Source organism: Olea europaea, chromosome 11, assembly GCF_002742605.1.
Source record: "Olea europaea var. sylvestris chromosome 11, O_europaea_v1, whole genome shotgun sequence".
In the NCBI taxonomy this organism is placed as follows: domain Eukaryota; kingdom Viridiplantae; phylum Streptophyta; class Magnoliopsida; order Lamiales; family Oleaceae; genus Olea; species Olea europaea.
Window position 1 is genome coordinate 2,682,523 of NC_036247.1, and position 14,392 is coordinate 2,696,914.

The window sequence follows — 14,392 nt, forward strand, 5'->3', positions numbered from 1 at the left end:
AATTTAGTCTGGTGAAACTGGGACACTTGGGTATCAAAAAAAAAAAAAAAAAAAAAAAAAGAATTTGTAAGTTGTTTAATTTCGGTCTTTGATATTGAATACAAAGAGACAATTGAAGAGGTTTACATCAAGTCGGATGGAGACTTGAAGTCCAATTGGTAATTTTAAATTTGGTAGAAAAGCGGTGAATGGAAAAATAATAATAATAGCAAAGTGAGGCTCAATTAGACGTTTTACCCTAAATTAAGTGGCTCAAGCTCAAAATCAGTTAGTATTTTTTATCATTAAATTACCTCATAAATAAATTTGAAAAATAAGTAAATAAATAAATATATCTAGCTGAGCCTCGTCTTTTGGGATAAGTCGAGATTGGCCCAATGTGGCAAAAAAGTGAGTCAAGATTAACTTTTATTTTCATTTTTCATTTTTTAGTTCTTTTTTCTTATATGGATGGAACTATTTAAAAAGTGAGTTCCTAAAATAAAGTAATTTGATTGATTTAACATCATCCGGATTACAAAATACTATTAAATTGGAGTAAAAGAAAAACGTTCAATAAAAATATTTACAAAAAGTTGGATAAAATTGAAAAGGGATAAACATGTGATAATTAATATGACATTCGCATGGTGGCGTAATTGGCCGCTAATTCAAATTGGGTTAGTCATTATCATGACGCAGGGTTGTGGTCCTAAGTTGAAATTACAATCGTGCATTTCCTTATTAGTAAATTTTTCTACTTTTGGCCCAAACATTTTAGACAAAAAATTTAAGTTGAAATCTAGTCATCACTTCCATTAATCGTGTTTGAATAAGATTTTTTTTCAAACAATTAATCTTCAAGATTTGAACGAATGTGTTTCAAACTAAATAAGAGAAAATTAAGGCTAGGCTCCTCAACTTTTCACGTGGTACGATTACGAGTCTTTAATCTTCAAACTCAAAAGTGAAGTTCTAAATTCTCAACTATTCAAGTTTGTGAATTTGAGTCCCACGTGATCGATAGTCAACATGAACGCTAAAATTGCATGCATCATTCATTAAATTGGGGGAAATATTAATTGGTTTGACAATTTAATACTCCAAATTTAAGTCACAAGAAAATCGGACATTATAGGAATTGAAACAAAAAAACAATAAACTGACTCACAAGCAAGGACTTGATGAAAGAATGATTCCACTAAAATCCGTTACATTATTTGTGCAGCTCCATGCAGATATATAAACAGTCAAAGAGAAGGATCTATAAGGAGGAAAATCTATGCCACTTGCTATGCAAAACAAATCTAATATCCTATATGAAAGAGTGAATGAATGGTTAGACACGTGTCAAACATATACATCGTCCTGTACGGATTTCACTCTTTTATTTTCATTTTCTTTTACAAAAAAATTGTGAAATCACGGTTTTTCAGCAAAGCAAAGCCATGCCTTCTGACAAAGAAACACCCTTTCTCCATTTTTTTACACTACCAACCACGTCTCTTCAACAAATCCTCCATTCCAAATGAGACGTAAAAACCTTGGGCATTGAATTTACCCCTCTTAAAGAAAGCATCAATGAAACCGTGGAAAGCTTGAATGAGAAGAATTCTTTCGGAGTCTCGTCCGTAAGTTAAGTGTCAGTGTTTTGGGTTCCTCCAAAAATTTACAGAATACATAAATGTTGTTTATCATTCACTTAGCATGTGCTGTGTGTGAAAAAATCAAAGCTTTTACCTCTTCATTTTGCTGATTTTCTTCATTTGATTTTCCGGTATCTTCGCTCTTTTTGTTGTATTATAGCAAGAGTAGCAGTCATCACACACCCCATCCAAGCAAGTTAAGGAGTCTCCTAATTCTGTTGATATGGATTCTGTTACCTAAAGGTGCAATTTTTTTATTCTTATCTGTGTTTTTTAATTGAATTTGTTGATTTTCATGTTTACTTCCAGTTTGTTCTTTAGAAATTCAATCAGAACTTATGCCTATTTTTGTGTATTTTTAGGTTGTAGAAAGAGTTGATGGTTCTCATTTTATGTGTGTGTTAATCAACTTGCAGTTTCTCTTTATTTTAGGGATGACGTTGTGCAGATAAGATTCGTCTCTGCAGTAATTAGTCCAATACCCATGTTTGTGCTCTTCTCCCATTTCATTATAAATTTTAAAATCTATTTTTTCTTGCATATTTCATTTGTTTTAGGAAAACGTGTGTTCTTAGGTCTAGAAATTGTGGAAATTTTGTGGATTTTGTACGTATTTTGTAAGGTAGATTAGATGAATTAAGAAAGAAAAAGAAGGGTTTGTAATCTTGTTTATTTATGTGCGATCATCTGGAGAGTGCACGCACGGAGAATGCTTAGCGTGCAGCACGGAGCACTCTCGAGGCATGCACGAAGTGCACTCTCCTGGTAACACGAGTAGTGCAATGCTGTTCTAGGTTCCTCCAAAAATTTACATAAACAATACATCAAGCACTTAGTGTGTGTTGTGTGTTGTGAAAAAATCAAAGCTTTTACCATTTTCTTATCAATCACTTAAATATGAAAACATGTTTTCACTTTCTTAGCTCATTTTAATAGTTGAGTGGGATGCGAGTTGTACATTTATATCAGGAATAATGTAAAGGGGGGTAAACAAATCTTGCCCACTTCCCAAGATTTGCAATGAGCTCATTAACGGAGAGTCTCCGCGTTGAGTGGAGAGTCCGTAAGAAATTCTCTCCATCTAAGATGGAATGGAGAGTTTCTCCATCCTGGATAAAGAGATCCATCACTCTCTATCGTTTCTCCATCCTTGATAGAGGTTTAGAAATTTTTTCTCCATCCTAGATAGAGGATTAAGAAACATTTTTCTTCATCCTAAATGAAGGTTTCCTAAACCTCGAAAAAAACATCCATCCAAGTTTAAGGAGGATGGAGGCAGGATGGAGTATGGAAGTTTTTTTATGGAGGGTTTTTCCCATAAACCTCCATGCCGCATAGAGCTCCATACAGGATGGAGATAAATAGGAGTTTTTTTTCCTTTTTTTTTATTTGTTTTGTTCATGTCCTAATCGATTTAAAAATTCTTTTCTCTTCATAATAAAACTTAATTTTTCAATTTTAATTAAATAATATTTTTATATTCTTTATTTAATTTTCGTATCTTTCTTTTGTTTAATTTGTCTTTTTTTATTATATATTTTTTTGAAAATTGTTTCAAAATTTTTTTTCATATTAAAAATAATTTTTTCAGATTTAAAATTCTTTTTAATTCTTTTCGTTTTCGTTTTATGATAAAACGTGATTTTTTCAATTTTAATTAAAAAATAATATTAATTTTTAATTTTAATTATTAAAATTTAATTAAAAAAATTTATAATAATCTTATTATTATTATTTTGCCTGTAATTCTTTTTTTATTTGTTAAATCATTTATTTTCTTTTCTTTATTAGTATTGAATTGAATGAAGTAAAGTGGAGCGTGAAAATGGAGAAATGTTGCAGTGGAGTTGATGTAGTGATGTGAATGAGCCAAGTCGAAACTCGAGGCTTGGGCTCGAGTAAAATGGTCCGAGTTTTTTAACGAGCCGGAGCCGAGTCGAGCTTTTGCTCGGCCAAGAAATCTAGGCTTAGGCCTTACCGAGTCAGCCGGGTAGGCTCGATTTTTTTACTTTTTTTTTTAAAATACTGCCTAAAAAATGCAGCCGAGTGTTGCCTTTTGGTGCAGCAGCCCGTTGCCTAAAAGCTTAGTTTTTTTTTTTAATAAAAAAGCTCGCGAGTCAAAAGGGGCGGCTCAGGCTCGACCCCGCCGGGCCCGAGAACCTCGGCTCGAGCTTTTTCCAGGCTTAGTCACGGAGGGCCCAAGTCGATGAGCCCGATTGCCATCCCTAAGGTGATGGTTGCAGTGAAGTGGTGGAGAAATGATTGAAAGCAACACGACCTCATTTTTCTCTCAGGATGAAAAAAATTTTTGAAATTCTTTTTAATTCTTTTTTCTTTATGATAACACTTAATTTTTTCAATTTTAATTGAATAATATTTATATATTCTTTATGTAATTTTCGTAACTTCCTTTTGTTTTTATTATATTTTTCGAAAATTGTTTTAAAATTTCTTTTTTCTTCGTATTATAAATAATTTTTTGTTCGATTTAAAATTCTTTTTGATTAAACTTTGAAAAGTTTGAAGAAATTTTCTCCCTTTATGGTTATGCCTATGTCTACATTATTTTCTAATGTTATAATTACGTTTTTGCAATTTTACAATCAAGCTCCAATGATAACAAAATTGATACATGAAATTGCATTTAACATTTTAAGCTATAATTTAGGATTCTGCATGGTGCCTGTGTTAAATATTTCAAAATTTTCTATTTTCAATTTAAAAATTTATAAATGAATTTTTCTAAAATTTACATACACTTATTTTAAACATTAACCAATTAACATGGAACGCACATTCACTCACTAGTACTATTAAAAGAATCACATAACTATAAATATTCAAACTAAAGATGATCATATTTGGTCGACTTGCAGAATTCTTCTATCCTCTGTCCTCATTCACGTTTGTATCTTCCAAATGACGTTCTCATGCAGATCGGATTCCCATTAGCTAGTCTTGGTCGCTGCTATTATTTCATCATCAGTTGGGCTTGATACACCCCCTGCAAGATGGAGATAAATGTCAACAACTCCCATCTTGTTCATATGTTGATAAAATTGAAACAAACTTAAGGTTTTGGTTAGGATATCAGCAGTATGAGAGTCACTAATAAGATGCTTAGTAATCACACTTTCCTTCCTGAATCTTGTCATATATTATGTGACAATCAAGCTCTATGTGCTTTGTTCTCTCTTGGAAAACTAGGTTTGCTGCTATGTACAAAGCTGATTTGTTGTCACAAAACAAATTAGCAGCCCGTGGACGATCAATTCTCAAGTTTTGAAAGAGATACCTGAGCTAAGTTAATTCACAACACATTTGCCATGGCCTTGTATTCTGCCTCTGCTAAAGACTTGGATATTGTATCCTGTTTTTTAGATTTCCAAGATATCAAAGAGGATCCAATAAGAGCACAATATCCTGTTATACTTCTTCGTGTATCTGGACATGCTCCCCAATCCGAATCACTATAGGCATTGAGTTGTCATTTTGAATTAACAAGAAACAACCCTTGTCTTGGAGCTCTCTTTATATACCTTAACACCTTGTGAGATACATTCAAGTGGGAAATGCGAGGAGTGCTTATAAATTGACTCAATACTTGAACCAAATATGAGAGATCAGGCTTGGTGATGGTTAGGTATAGCAATCTACCAACAAGCCTTCTATAGATTGTAAGATCAGGAAGAATCTATCTATCAGTCTTAGAAATCTTGACATTCTGATCCAAAGGTATTCTAGCTGGTGTGCACCTTATTGTTCCTGAATCAAATAGTATTTCTAAAGCATACTTCTATTGACAAATATAGATAACTATATCAGACCTTGCTACTTCTATTCCCAAGAAGTATTTTAGTGCTCCTAAGTCCTTGATTTTAAATTTCTTATCAAGTAAGCTCTTGAGAGAATTGATGTTGTCCATACTATTGCTAGCCACAATATTGTCATCCACGTAAACAAGAACACCAATGAAAGAATTCTAGGTAAACTTTGTAAATGGGCTGTAGTTAGCCTTTGACTGAGTGAATACATGCCTAATGATAAAGGTTAAGAGTTTGGAGTACCATTGCTGTGATGCTTGTTTAAGCCCATACAAACTTTTGAGTAGCTTGCACACTTTTGAGTGACCAACATTAGGATAACCAATTGGCACTTCTATATATACTTCTTCATTTAAGTCTCCATGTAGGAATACATTGTTTACATTGAATGGATGCAAATGCCATCCCTTCACGGCTGCTACTGCAAGCAAGGTTTCTAACAAATATCATTTTAGCTACAGGTGAAAATGTTTCATGGTAATCTAGGCGCTCTTGCTGTGTATACCCCTTTGCCACAATTTTGGATTTGCACATTTCCACGCTTCCATTAACATTATACTTTAATTTATATACCCACTTGCATCCATTAGGCTTTTTACTAGTAGAAGATCTATTATGGTTCAAGTATCATTCATCTCAAGAGTATCAATTTCAAAGTTCATGGCTTTAGCCAGTCAGGTGAAGTGAGGGCTTATTGGTATATGTTAGGTTCAGTGTGTGAGGATATGGATGTAACAAAAGCTTTATGTTTATTAGAGAGTCTATGATACGATAAGGTGGCATTAAGAGGAAAAGCACTACCTAAAACAGTAAGGCCTTTCTGCTCATTCAACTTCTGTGATGGAGGAAATGAGGCTTGCTGGCAAATGTAGTCCTCCAGGCAAGCTGGGGTTTTCTTGGTTATTGAAGACCTTTGGGGTAAGTGATGACTATTTATGGTACTATTAGATGGTTCTGGTTCTTGTTCTTGAGAATCTAAGAAAGATGATCTTGTAGGATAGCAGTCCCGCTCATGAAGTGAATGGGAGTTTATATGGTTGGTTTCCAGTTTTGTTGCCTCCATTTCATTAAAAGTAGTTGTAGGAGGAATGTGAGTATGAAAATCTGTGCTGATAGGATCAGGTTGTAATGGCTTTGTTGTATTACTGTTCTCAGATATATTGCTGCTTTTGTAAGGAAAGTTGTCTTCATAAGACATCACATTTCTTGAGATGAATACTCTTCTTGTTTCAAGATCAAGAAGTTTGTATCTTTTTATTCCAAAAGGGTAACCCAGAAATATGTATTTTTTGGCTCTTGGTTCAAACTTGCTCCTGTGATTAGCTAATGTTAAGGCAAAAGCAAGGCATCCAAAAACTTTAAGATTTGCATGGTTTAGTTTATGTTTGAAAAGGATTTCAAAAGTGGCTTTGTTGTTTAATAGGGGTGAAGGTATCCTATTTATAAGATACACTACTATAAGAATGCAATCATCCCAGCATCGCATTGGAATGGCACCTTGAAACTTTAAGGCTCTTGTAGATGTGCTGGTGTTTTCTTTCAACTGTGGCATTTTGTTGTTATGTTTTAATACAAGTTTTCTGGTGTATGATTCCCTTTTTTTGGTAATAATCTTTCATTTCAAACTCTCCTCCGTTGTCGATTCTAATGATTTTTATTTGTGATTGAAATTAAGTGTTTATAAAGCACAAAAACCTTGCAAATCAGCAGGAGCATCTGATTTATTTTTCAACATATAGACCCATGTGCAACTACTAAAATCATTGACTATGGACGGAAAATATCTGGATCCATCGTAGCTAGTCTCACTATAAGGACCTCAACTATCACAATGCATGAGATCAAAACTATTTTTGGACTTGTGACAACTGACAGAAAATGGTAGTTTATGCATTATAGCCATAGGACATATGGAGCAAGGTTCATTGGCAGATCTAGGAACATAATCATCACTTATCAAGTCTAGTCTAGAATAAGATGGATGTCCTAGCCTATAGTGCTAGAGATCAAAGCTCTCAATCCTGCTAGAGGTTGTAGCTAACATAGAGGTTTTATTTGAAATAAAGGAGAGTGTTTTTTTTAAGGCTAAAGAAGAGATTTGACATTACATCAAGTGGGATAAACCTTGCCTCACTTCACCCATTCCAGTCGTTTTCCAAGTCAAAAGGTTGTGCACAAAACAATTTTCAAGAAAGAATATAAGACAACATTTATATGTTTGTGTTAACTTTCTAGCAGATATCAGGTTAAATGTGAAGGATGGAACACAAAGCATATTGTGCAAAACCAGGTTCTCTGTGATTTGAACAGCCCCTGTGTGTGACATTAACCAGATCACCATTTGGAAGAGAGATTGAATAAGACACTTCAGCTTAAATGGAGCTGAAGAAGAAAGTGGAGCAAATCTTATGATCTGTTGCTTTTGTGTCCATTATCCATGGTGTATTTGAACTTTTTTTAGATTTGTTGCCATAGGCACATAGTTAAGGGGAGATACCAGAGAGTGTTGGGACCTGTGTGTCTCCGGGAGTTGATGAAGTAAGGTATTGAATATTTTGTGACTTGAGTGGAGTTAGAAGTTGTACATGCTGCTTTTCCACGAATGTTGCCTGATTGCTACTGCCAGCATTCCCTGTAACGATACCAGGTGTGATGAGGAGCTTTCCTTTCTATGTAATTTATGTCCAGGGGGATATCCATGGATTTTGAAACATTTGTCCACAGAGTGTACTGGCATATGGCAATGGCTACTAATTGGTTTGTTGGGATTAGCCTTAAAACACCTTTCACGTAAATGTCCAGGTACCTTGCAGAAAATAAAAATGTATTTCCTTTGTGTTGTTCATTTCTGCTTCACTAGATCACTGAAAGTCTCTCTGGTTGCTAGTGCCATTGAATCAGGTATAAAGAGATCTGTTGAAATTTCTCTCCTCTTTTCTTCTTGTTGTATTATAGAGTAGGAAAAGGCTCAAGTAACAGAATTTGAGCCTTGAGTGCTTTGTATGAGTCGTTCAATCCCATTTCAATCCTCTACATGTACAGTTTGGAATTGATTCATAGTTCATTAATTCATCAGGGATACTCTTGTATTTGAGAAGGTGACAATGGCTTGTTTTGCCTTATAATCCCATGGAGCATTTCGTTGTGCTAGTTGATGTTCTAGGCCCAGACAAAATTCTCAAGCCGTGTCAGCATACATTGTGCAGGACTTGACATCAAAGGACATCGTGTTTTGTAACCAATTAATCACTACATCATTACATTGAAGCCAGTGTTCCATCAAGGAGCTGTTGGGATCTGCTACTTCAGATAGGCTTCCATCAATGAAGCTTAGTTTGTTCTTGATTCGGAGGGCTCTCTTTATAGATCTTGCCCAAGCATGGTAGTTGGTATTGTCAAGGACATGAGTCACAAATATTGCTCCTAAACTATCATTCCCGCCAATGTAATAAGGATGGCAGGGGTCATTAGGATGGAAGCTTGGTGTTGGATTTATGTTGGCATTTTGGTTGTGTTTGAATTTGAATTTGAATTTGTTGAGTCTACCGTAGTGCTATAACAATCAACTATAGGAAAGGCTCTGATACCATGTAAGAATTGAAACAAAAAACAATAAACTAAAACACAAGGAATTGATGAAAAAATGATTCCACTAAAATCTGTTACATTATTTGTGCAGCTCCATGCAGATATATATGCACAATCAGAGAGAAGGATCTAGAAGGAGAGAAATCTATGCCACTAGCTATAGAAAACAAAACTAATTGTCTATTAAAAATATCACGTAACTATAAACATTCTAACAAAAAAAGATCCTATTTGCTCCAATTGCAGAATTCTTCTATCATCTATCATCATTTACGTTTGTATCTTCCAAATAACTTTCTTCTTGCTGATCCAGATTCCCATTAGCTAGTCTTAGTTGTTGCTGATTATTCATCTTCAGTCGGGCTTGATATTTTAACACATGTACAACAAGTTCATTGGATACCTCGGAAATCTAGACTCCCTCACTTGACCGAGTGACAAAAGTCTACAGGAAGAATTAACATATTTAGAATCTTGTGAGATTGATTGTTCTCTACATCTTTGAAAATAGAAGAAGACTCGATACCTTTGCCATCTGAATTCAAAAATTTGAGGACTCTTTATTAGCTGGGCTGCCATTTGTTCTCTGATTCCATTTCCATGTTGGCTTAGGTCTTGTCTCACTAATGGCAATGGATATGTCGTTTGGAAATAGATCTCCCAATACAAAGGCATGAATAATAGTTGTTACTAGTAATGATGCAACTGCGAGTGTAGCAACAGTACAGAGGACGATGGTTAAACTTTTGGTTACCACATTTGTGACCACAGTCGAGTATCTGATTGTAGCTATGGCAGCTCCGGTCATTGGGAAAGTGTAAGCCCACCATGCCAGTGAGAACCTGTAAATGATCGAGCAAACTCCAAATTTGACTAAAATAGAATTGATAGGTAGTTTAAAATGAGGCTATTAAAGTGAAGCTGTAATATACCTGAAGCCTCGGAAGAAATTCACACGGACAGCCTGAAAAGAGCAAAAGAAAATGAAAATTACTTAGCTATCTAAATCCAGTGGAGCAACATGATTCTCTTTAATGTCGAACTGTGTGGAGCCTAATCATATGTTCCATTTTATAAAGGATTTATCAGGATGTCACTTTTGTATGGTAGAAAGGTGTAATGAAACTTGTGTCTTCTTCATCCTTAAAGTGAAAATGTGCAACCTTGATGCTCAATCTGTGATTGCTTATCGTTAATTATTGCTCTCGTCGGTTGGGATTAGGGCTTAATCCTTAACAAATATTGGGACCAGAATTAAGCGCACTTCACACCTCGTGTTTGTTATCAGATCGATGACATGCATTGTTAGATAAAATGACATATTACTAGATATGGATTGATCCTGAATGTTTTGTTAGATATGATTGAAAGCAAGTTGCTTGCATTATAAAGCAGAAGGCATTGAGATATGTGCTTAAGATGCTAATGGATGAGGTTTAGTGAGACTAACCAGAGAGAAATAAAGGAACAAAGCAATGAAGTAAGCAATCCGTGCTCCAGAGTCGAAGGACCCNAGAAATCTATGCCACTAGCTATAGAAAACAAAACTAATTGTCTATTAAAAATATCACGTAACTATAAACATTCTAACAAAAAATGATCCTATTTGCTCCAATTGCAGAATTCTTCTATCATCTATCATCATTTACGTTTGTATCTTCCAAATAACTTTCTTCTTGCTGATCCAGATTCCCATTAGCTAGTCTTAGCTGTTGCTGATTATTCATCTTCAGTCGGGCTTGATATTTTAACACATGTACAACAAGTTCATTGGATACCTCGGAAATCTAGACTCCCTCACTTGACCGAGTGACAAAAGTCTACAGGAAGAATTAACATATTTAGAATCTTGTGAGATTGATTGTTCTCTACATCTTTGAAAATAGAAGAAGACTCGATACCTTTGCCATCTGAATTCAAAAATTTGAGGACTCTTTATTAGCTTTGCTGCCATTTGTTCTCTGATTCCATTTCCATGTTGGCTTAGGTCTTGTCTCACTAATGGCAATGGATATGTCGTTTGGAAATAGATATCCCAATACAAAGGCATGAATAATAGTTGTTACTAGTAATGATGCAACTGCGAGTGTAGCAACAGTACAGAGGACGATGGTTAAACTTTTGGTTACCACATTTGTGACCACAGTCGAGTATCTGATTGTAGCTATGGCAGCTCCGGTCATTGGGAAAGTGTAAGCCCACCATGCCAGTGAGAACCTGTAAATGATCGAGCAAACTCCAAATTTGACTAAAATAGAATTGATAGGTAGTTTAAAATGAGGCTATTAAAGTGAAGCTGTAATATACCTGAAGCCTCGGAAGAAATTCACACGGACGGCCTGAAAAGAGCAAAAGAAAATGAAAATTACTTAGCTATCTAAATCCAGTGGAGCAACATGATTCTCTTTAATGTCGAACTGTGTGGAGCCTAATCATATGTTACATTTTATGACGGATTTATCAGGATGTCACTTTTGTATGGTAGAAAGGTGTAATGAAACTTGTATCTTCTTCATCCTTAAAGTGAAAATGTGCAATCGTGATGCTCAATCTGTGATTGCTTATCGTTAATTATTGCTCTCGTCGGTTGGGATTAGGGCTTAATCCTTAACAAATATTGGGACCAGAATTAAGCGCACTTCACACCTCGTGTTTGTGATCAGATCGATGACATGCATTGTTAGATAAAATGACATATTACTAGATATGGATTGATCCTAAATGTTTTGTTAGATATGATTGAAAGCAAGTTGCTTGCATTATAAAGCAGAAGGCATTGAGATATGTGCTTAAGATGCTAATGGTTGAGGTTTAGTGAGACTAACCAGAGAGAAATAAAGGAACAAAGCAATGAAGTAAGCAATCCGTGCTCCAGAGTCGAAGGACCCTTGAATTCTCCCCCATGCCATAGATGCAATACTAGGTGCAGCAACAAATAGAAAGAAAACCGGGTGGAGTTCCTTTGGGAGTGTCTTAGTTGTTGGAAGTCTTTGGTAGAGAGTTACGAATAAGACTAAATAATGAGCCAATCCAACAGCAAAGAAAAAGATAGGTCCTTCTTTTAGCCCCATGGATGCACCAAGCAATGCACCCAGAAAGTTCCCGATAATTGACAGATGATTTGAGGGGTTGGCCACCATAGAAAGCCTCTGTTGTCCTCCCGACATCCACTGTCCATAGATCTTAAGCTCGAGGCAAAAGATGGGGGTCATTAGAATGTACCAAAGAGACTCGTGCAGATTTTGGGAAATTGATGGTGGAACTCCAAGAGCCAAGAATAGAAGAGTGATCCACGGAGCAAAGAAGAAGTTAACACGTATTGGATGGTAGTACTCACGACGAACTGCCTCAAAGTAAAATATCACTTTCAGACAGTAAATGAAAGAGACAACTGCCATGAGAGAGACAGATATGAACCACAGGACCAGATTTATGTCCAGGTTTACCCGGAGGAACCCCGTAGAAGCAGAAGTAGCCAGGGCTTTCCACATTATGGCATGACTGCTAACGCCAAGACAGATACCAAAGGAAGAGATAGGGAAGCGTAGAAGGAATGGCCATTTCTTATCTTCTGGAAGAAGTACTTCTTCAGAAGCCTGTTACAGGAGTCTTTGATTAGACAAAGAGAAGAAAATAACTAAAAGAAATGTATTTACTTCATTAAGGAAAAAACATGTACCTTTAAGGTATCCAGTTCCAGTCCCTCCAACGCATCAAAGTATCGGTCTGCAGGTAAAATTTCAACTTCTGCAGGTTCATGAGTCTCAAGTTCTTGCTCAGTTTCCCTATGATTTTCACACAAATTTAATATTTGCCCCTCAAGTTTCCCAGACCACGTCTTGAAAGAGTCAAATCTTTTATCCTCAATCACATCAACCCTAGGAAATCTTGGTGGAAGGTCCGGATCATAGGGAGATTTTCCACTAGCAATGGCCTCATAAAGCACATGACATTTCAAAATTGGCAGAGAATAGAAAGTGGTCTGTCTGTTTTTGGATGTAACTGCAAATCCCATTATGTCATTGTCAAAAATTGCTTCATTGCTATATCCGACGAGGCCCTTCTTTGTGTTATGTAAATGAACTCCAACAGGAGACGATGGCATGCTAATGGCTACAAAATGCATCTTCTGAGATTTAGAAAGATCATTTTGCCCTTCTACTCCAACTGTTTCAGTTCCCTGAAATGATTATTCAAAAATTATTATACCACTACTTGGTGGTTATCAGAGTATTTAGACCGTGACACAGCATTTCAAATCTGAATAATTCACAGAGTACTATTCACAAATGGAAGAGAACTAATAAATTACCGTGATTGAGGAATTGGAAAGATGAAGGCCATTTGATTTGAATCGATCATTTACATCATCATGCTGTTTAACAGCATCAAAACCAGGCACTTCTTGTGCGGTAATAACTTTAATCGGCGATGGAAGTACTTCAGAGGATTCTCTCGCCAAATGATTATGTTTATCGTACTCCATAACAAGGTAATAGCACCTATCAACGTGTAAATTTCTGTAAGGTAGGATTCTAAACAATACTACGAAACATACACAATATGTAATGCTTAAAACCTACTTGAGAATGCGTTTTTATTCTACTTCTTGAAAGTAGTTTTTTGAAGATGAATTCTGAATCCAGAAGCCATTTTACTAGATAAAGAAGAACCATTTTCAAATATTTAAATGCTTTAATGAATAAGCAGCAAACGCGATCCAGAGCCTTCAATGAGTTAATTGATGAGCAAGTAATTTGCTTTTTTTAAAATATTGCCAGATAGGTTGTATATTTGCCAAAAACAACTAAAGATTGCCATTTGCTCAATGCAAAATAATTATGTCTTACCTCAAACTTCCCTTTTTAACTAATTGCTAATGACAGAATGCAATCCAGATCGTTGACCCAAAAAGCAATTAGCCGAACTACAAGACCCTACCCTTGCCTTGGATCAAATCCAAGATCCAAATTTAGTTGGCTCGCAATGGCTATAAGAACTCAAGATCAAAGATGTATTATTCGACTACGAAATTCAATCCTGGAAATACATCGTCCAGCTGTTTTTTAACTATCCAAGGCTTCAACAAATTTCACAATCAAGAAATCTCTACTGGTGAAAGTGCTATCCGAGAACAATTAGCCAATCTAGATTTACAAATTCGTCTAGATAATTCGTTGGTAGAATGAAAAGAATTAGGGGAAGAAGGACCCACAGGAAATGATGGCAGTGGAAGTGTGTTGAATCAAGAGAAGGCGGTAAACGTTTTTATAATGGACGCTTTATTGTGTCTCCACTTATGAAAGGTCAAGTCGATACAGTAGGCACTGCTATTCGAGAGCTATTCTTGAAGAA

At 35.6% G+C, this 14,392-nt stretch overlaps 1 protein-coding gene across 1 annotated transcript; it reads right to left on the reverse strand.

Moving 5' to 3' along the window:
- Positions 1-9,130: 9,130 nt before the first annotated feature.
- LOC111404320 (S-type anion channel SLAH2-like) lies at positions 9,131-13,690 on the reverse strand. The gene is made up of 7 exons (XM_023033142.1): positions 13,644-13,690; positions 13,350-13,557; positions 12,717-13,217; positions 11,863-12,633; positions 11,345-11,376; positions 9,564-9,879; positions 9,131-9,482 (listed from the first exon to the last, which is right to left on the reverse strand). The coding sequence occupies exons 1-6, from the start codon at positions 13,688-13,690 to the stop codon at positions 9,579-9,581; spliced, it is 1,860 nt and encodes a 619-aa protein (XP_022888910.1). The 3' UTR covers positions 9,131-9,482; positions 9,564-9,578.
- Positions 13,691-14,392: the final 702 nt, after the last annotated feature.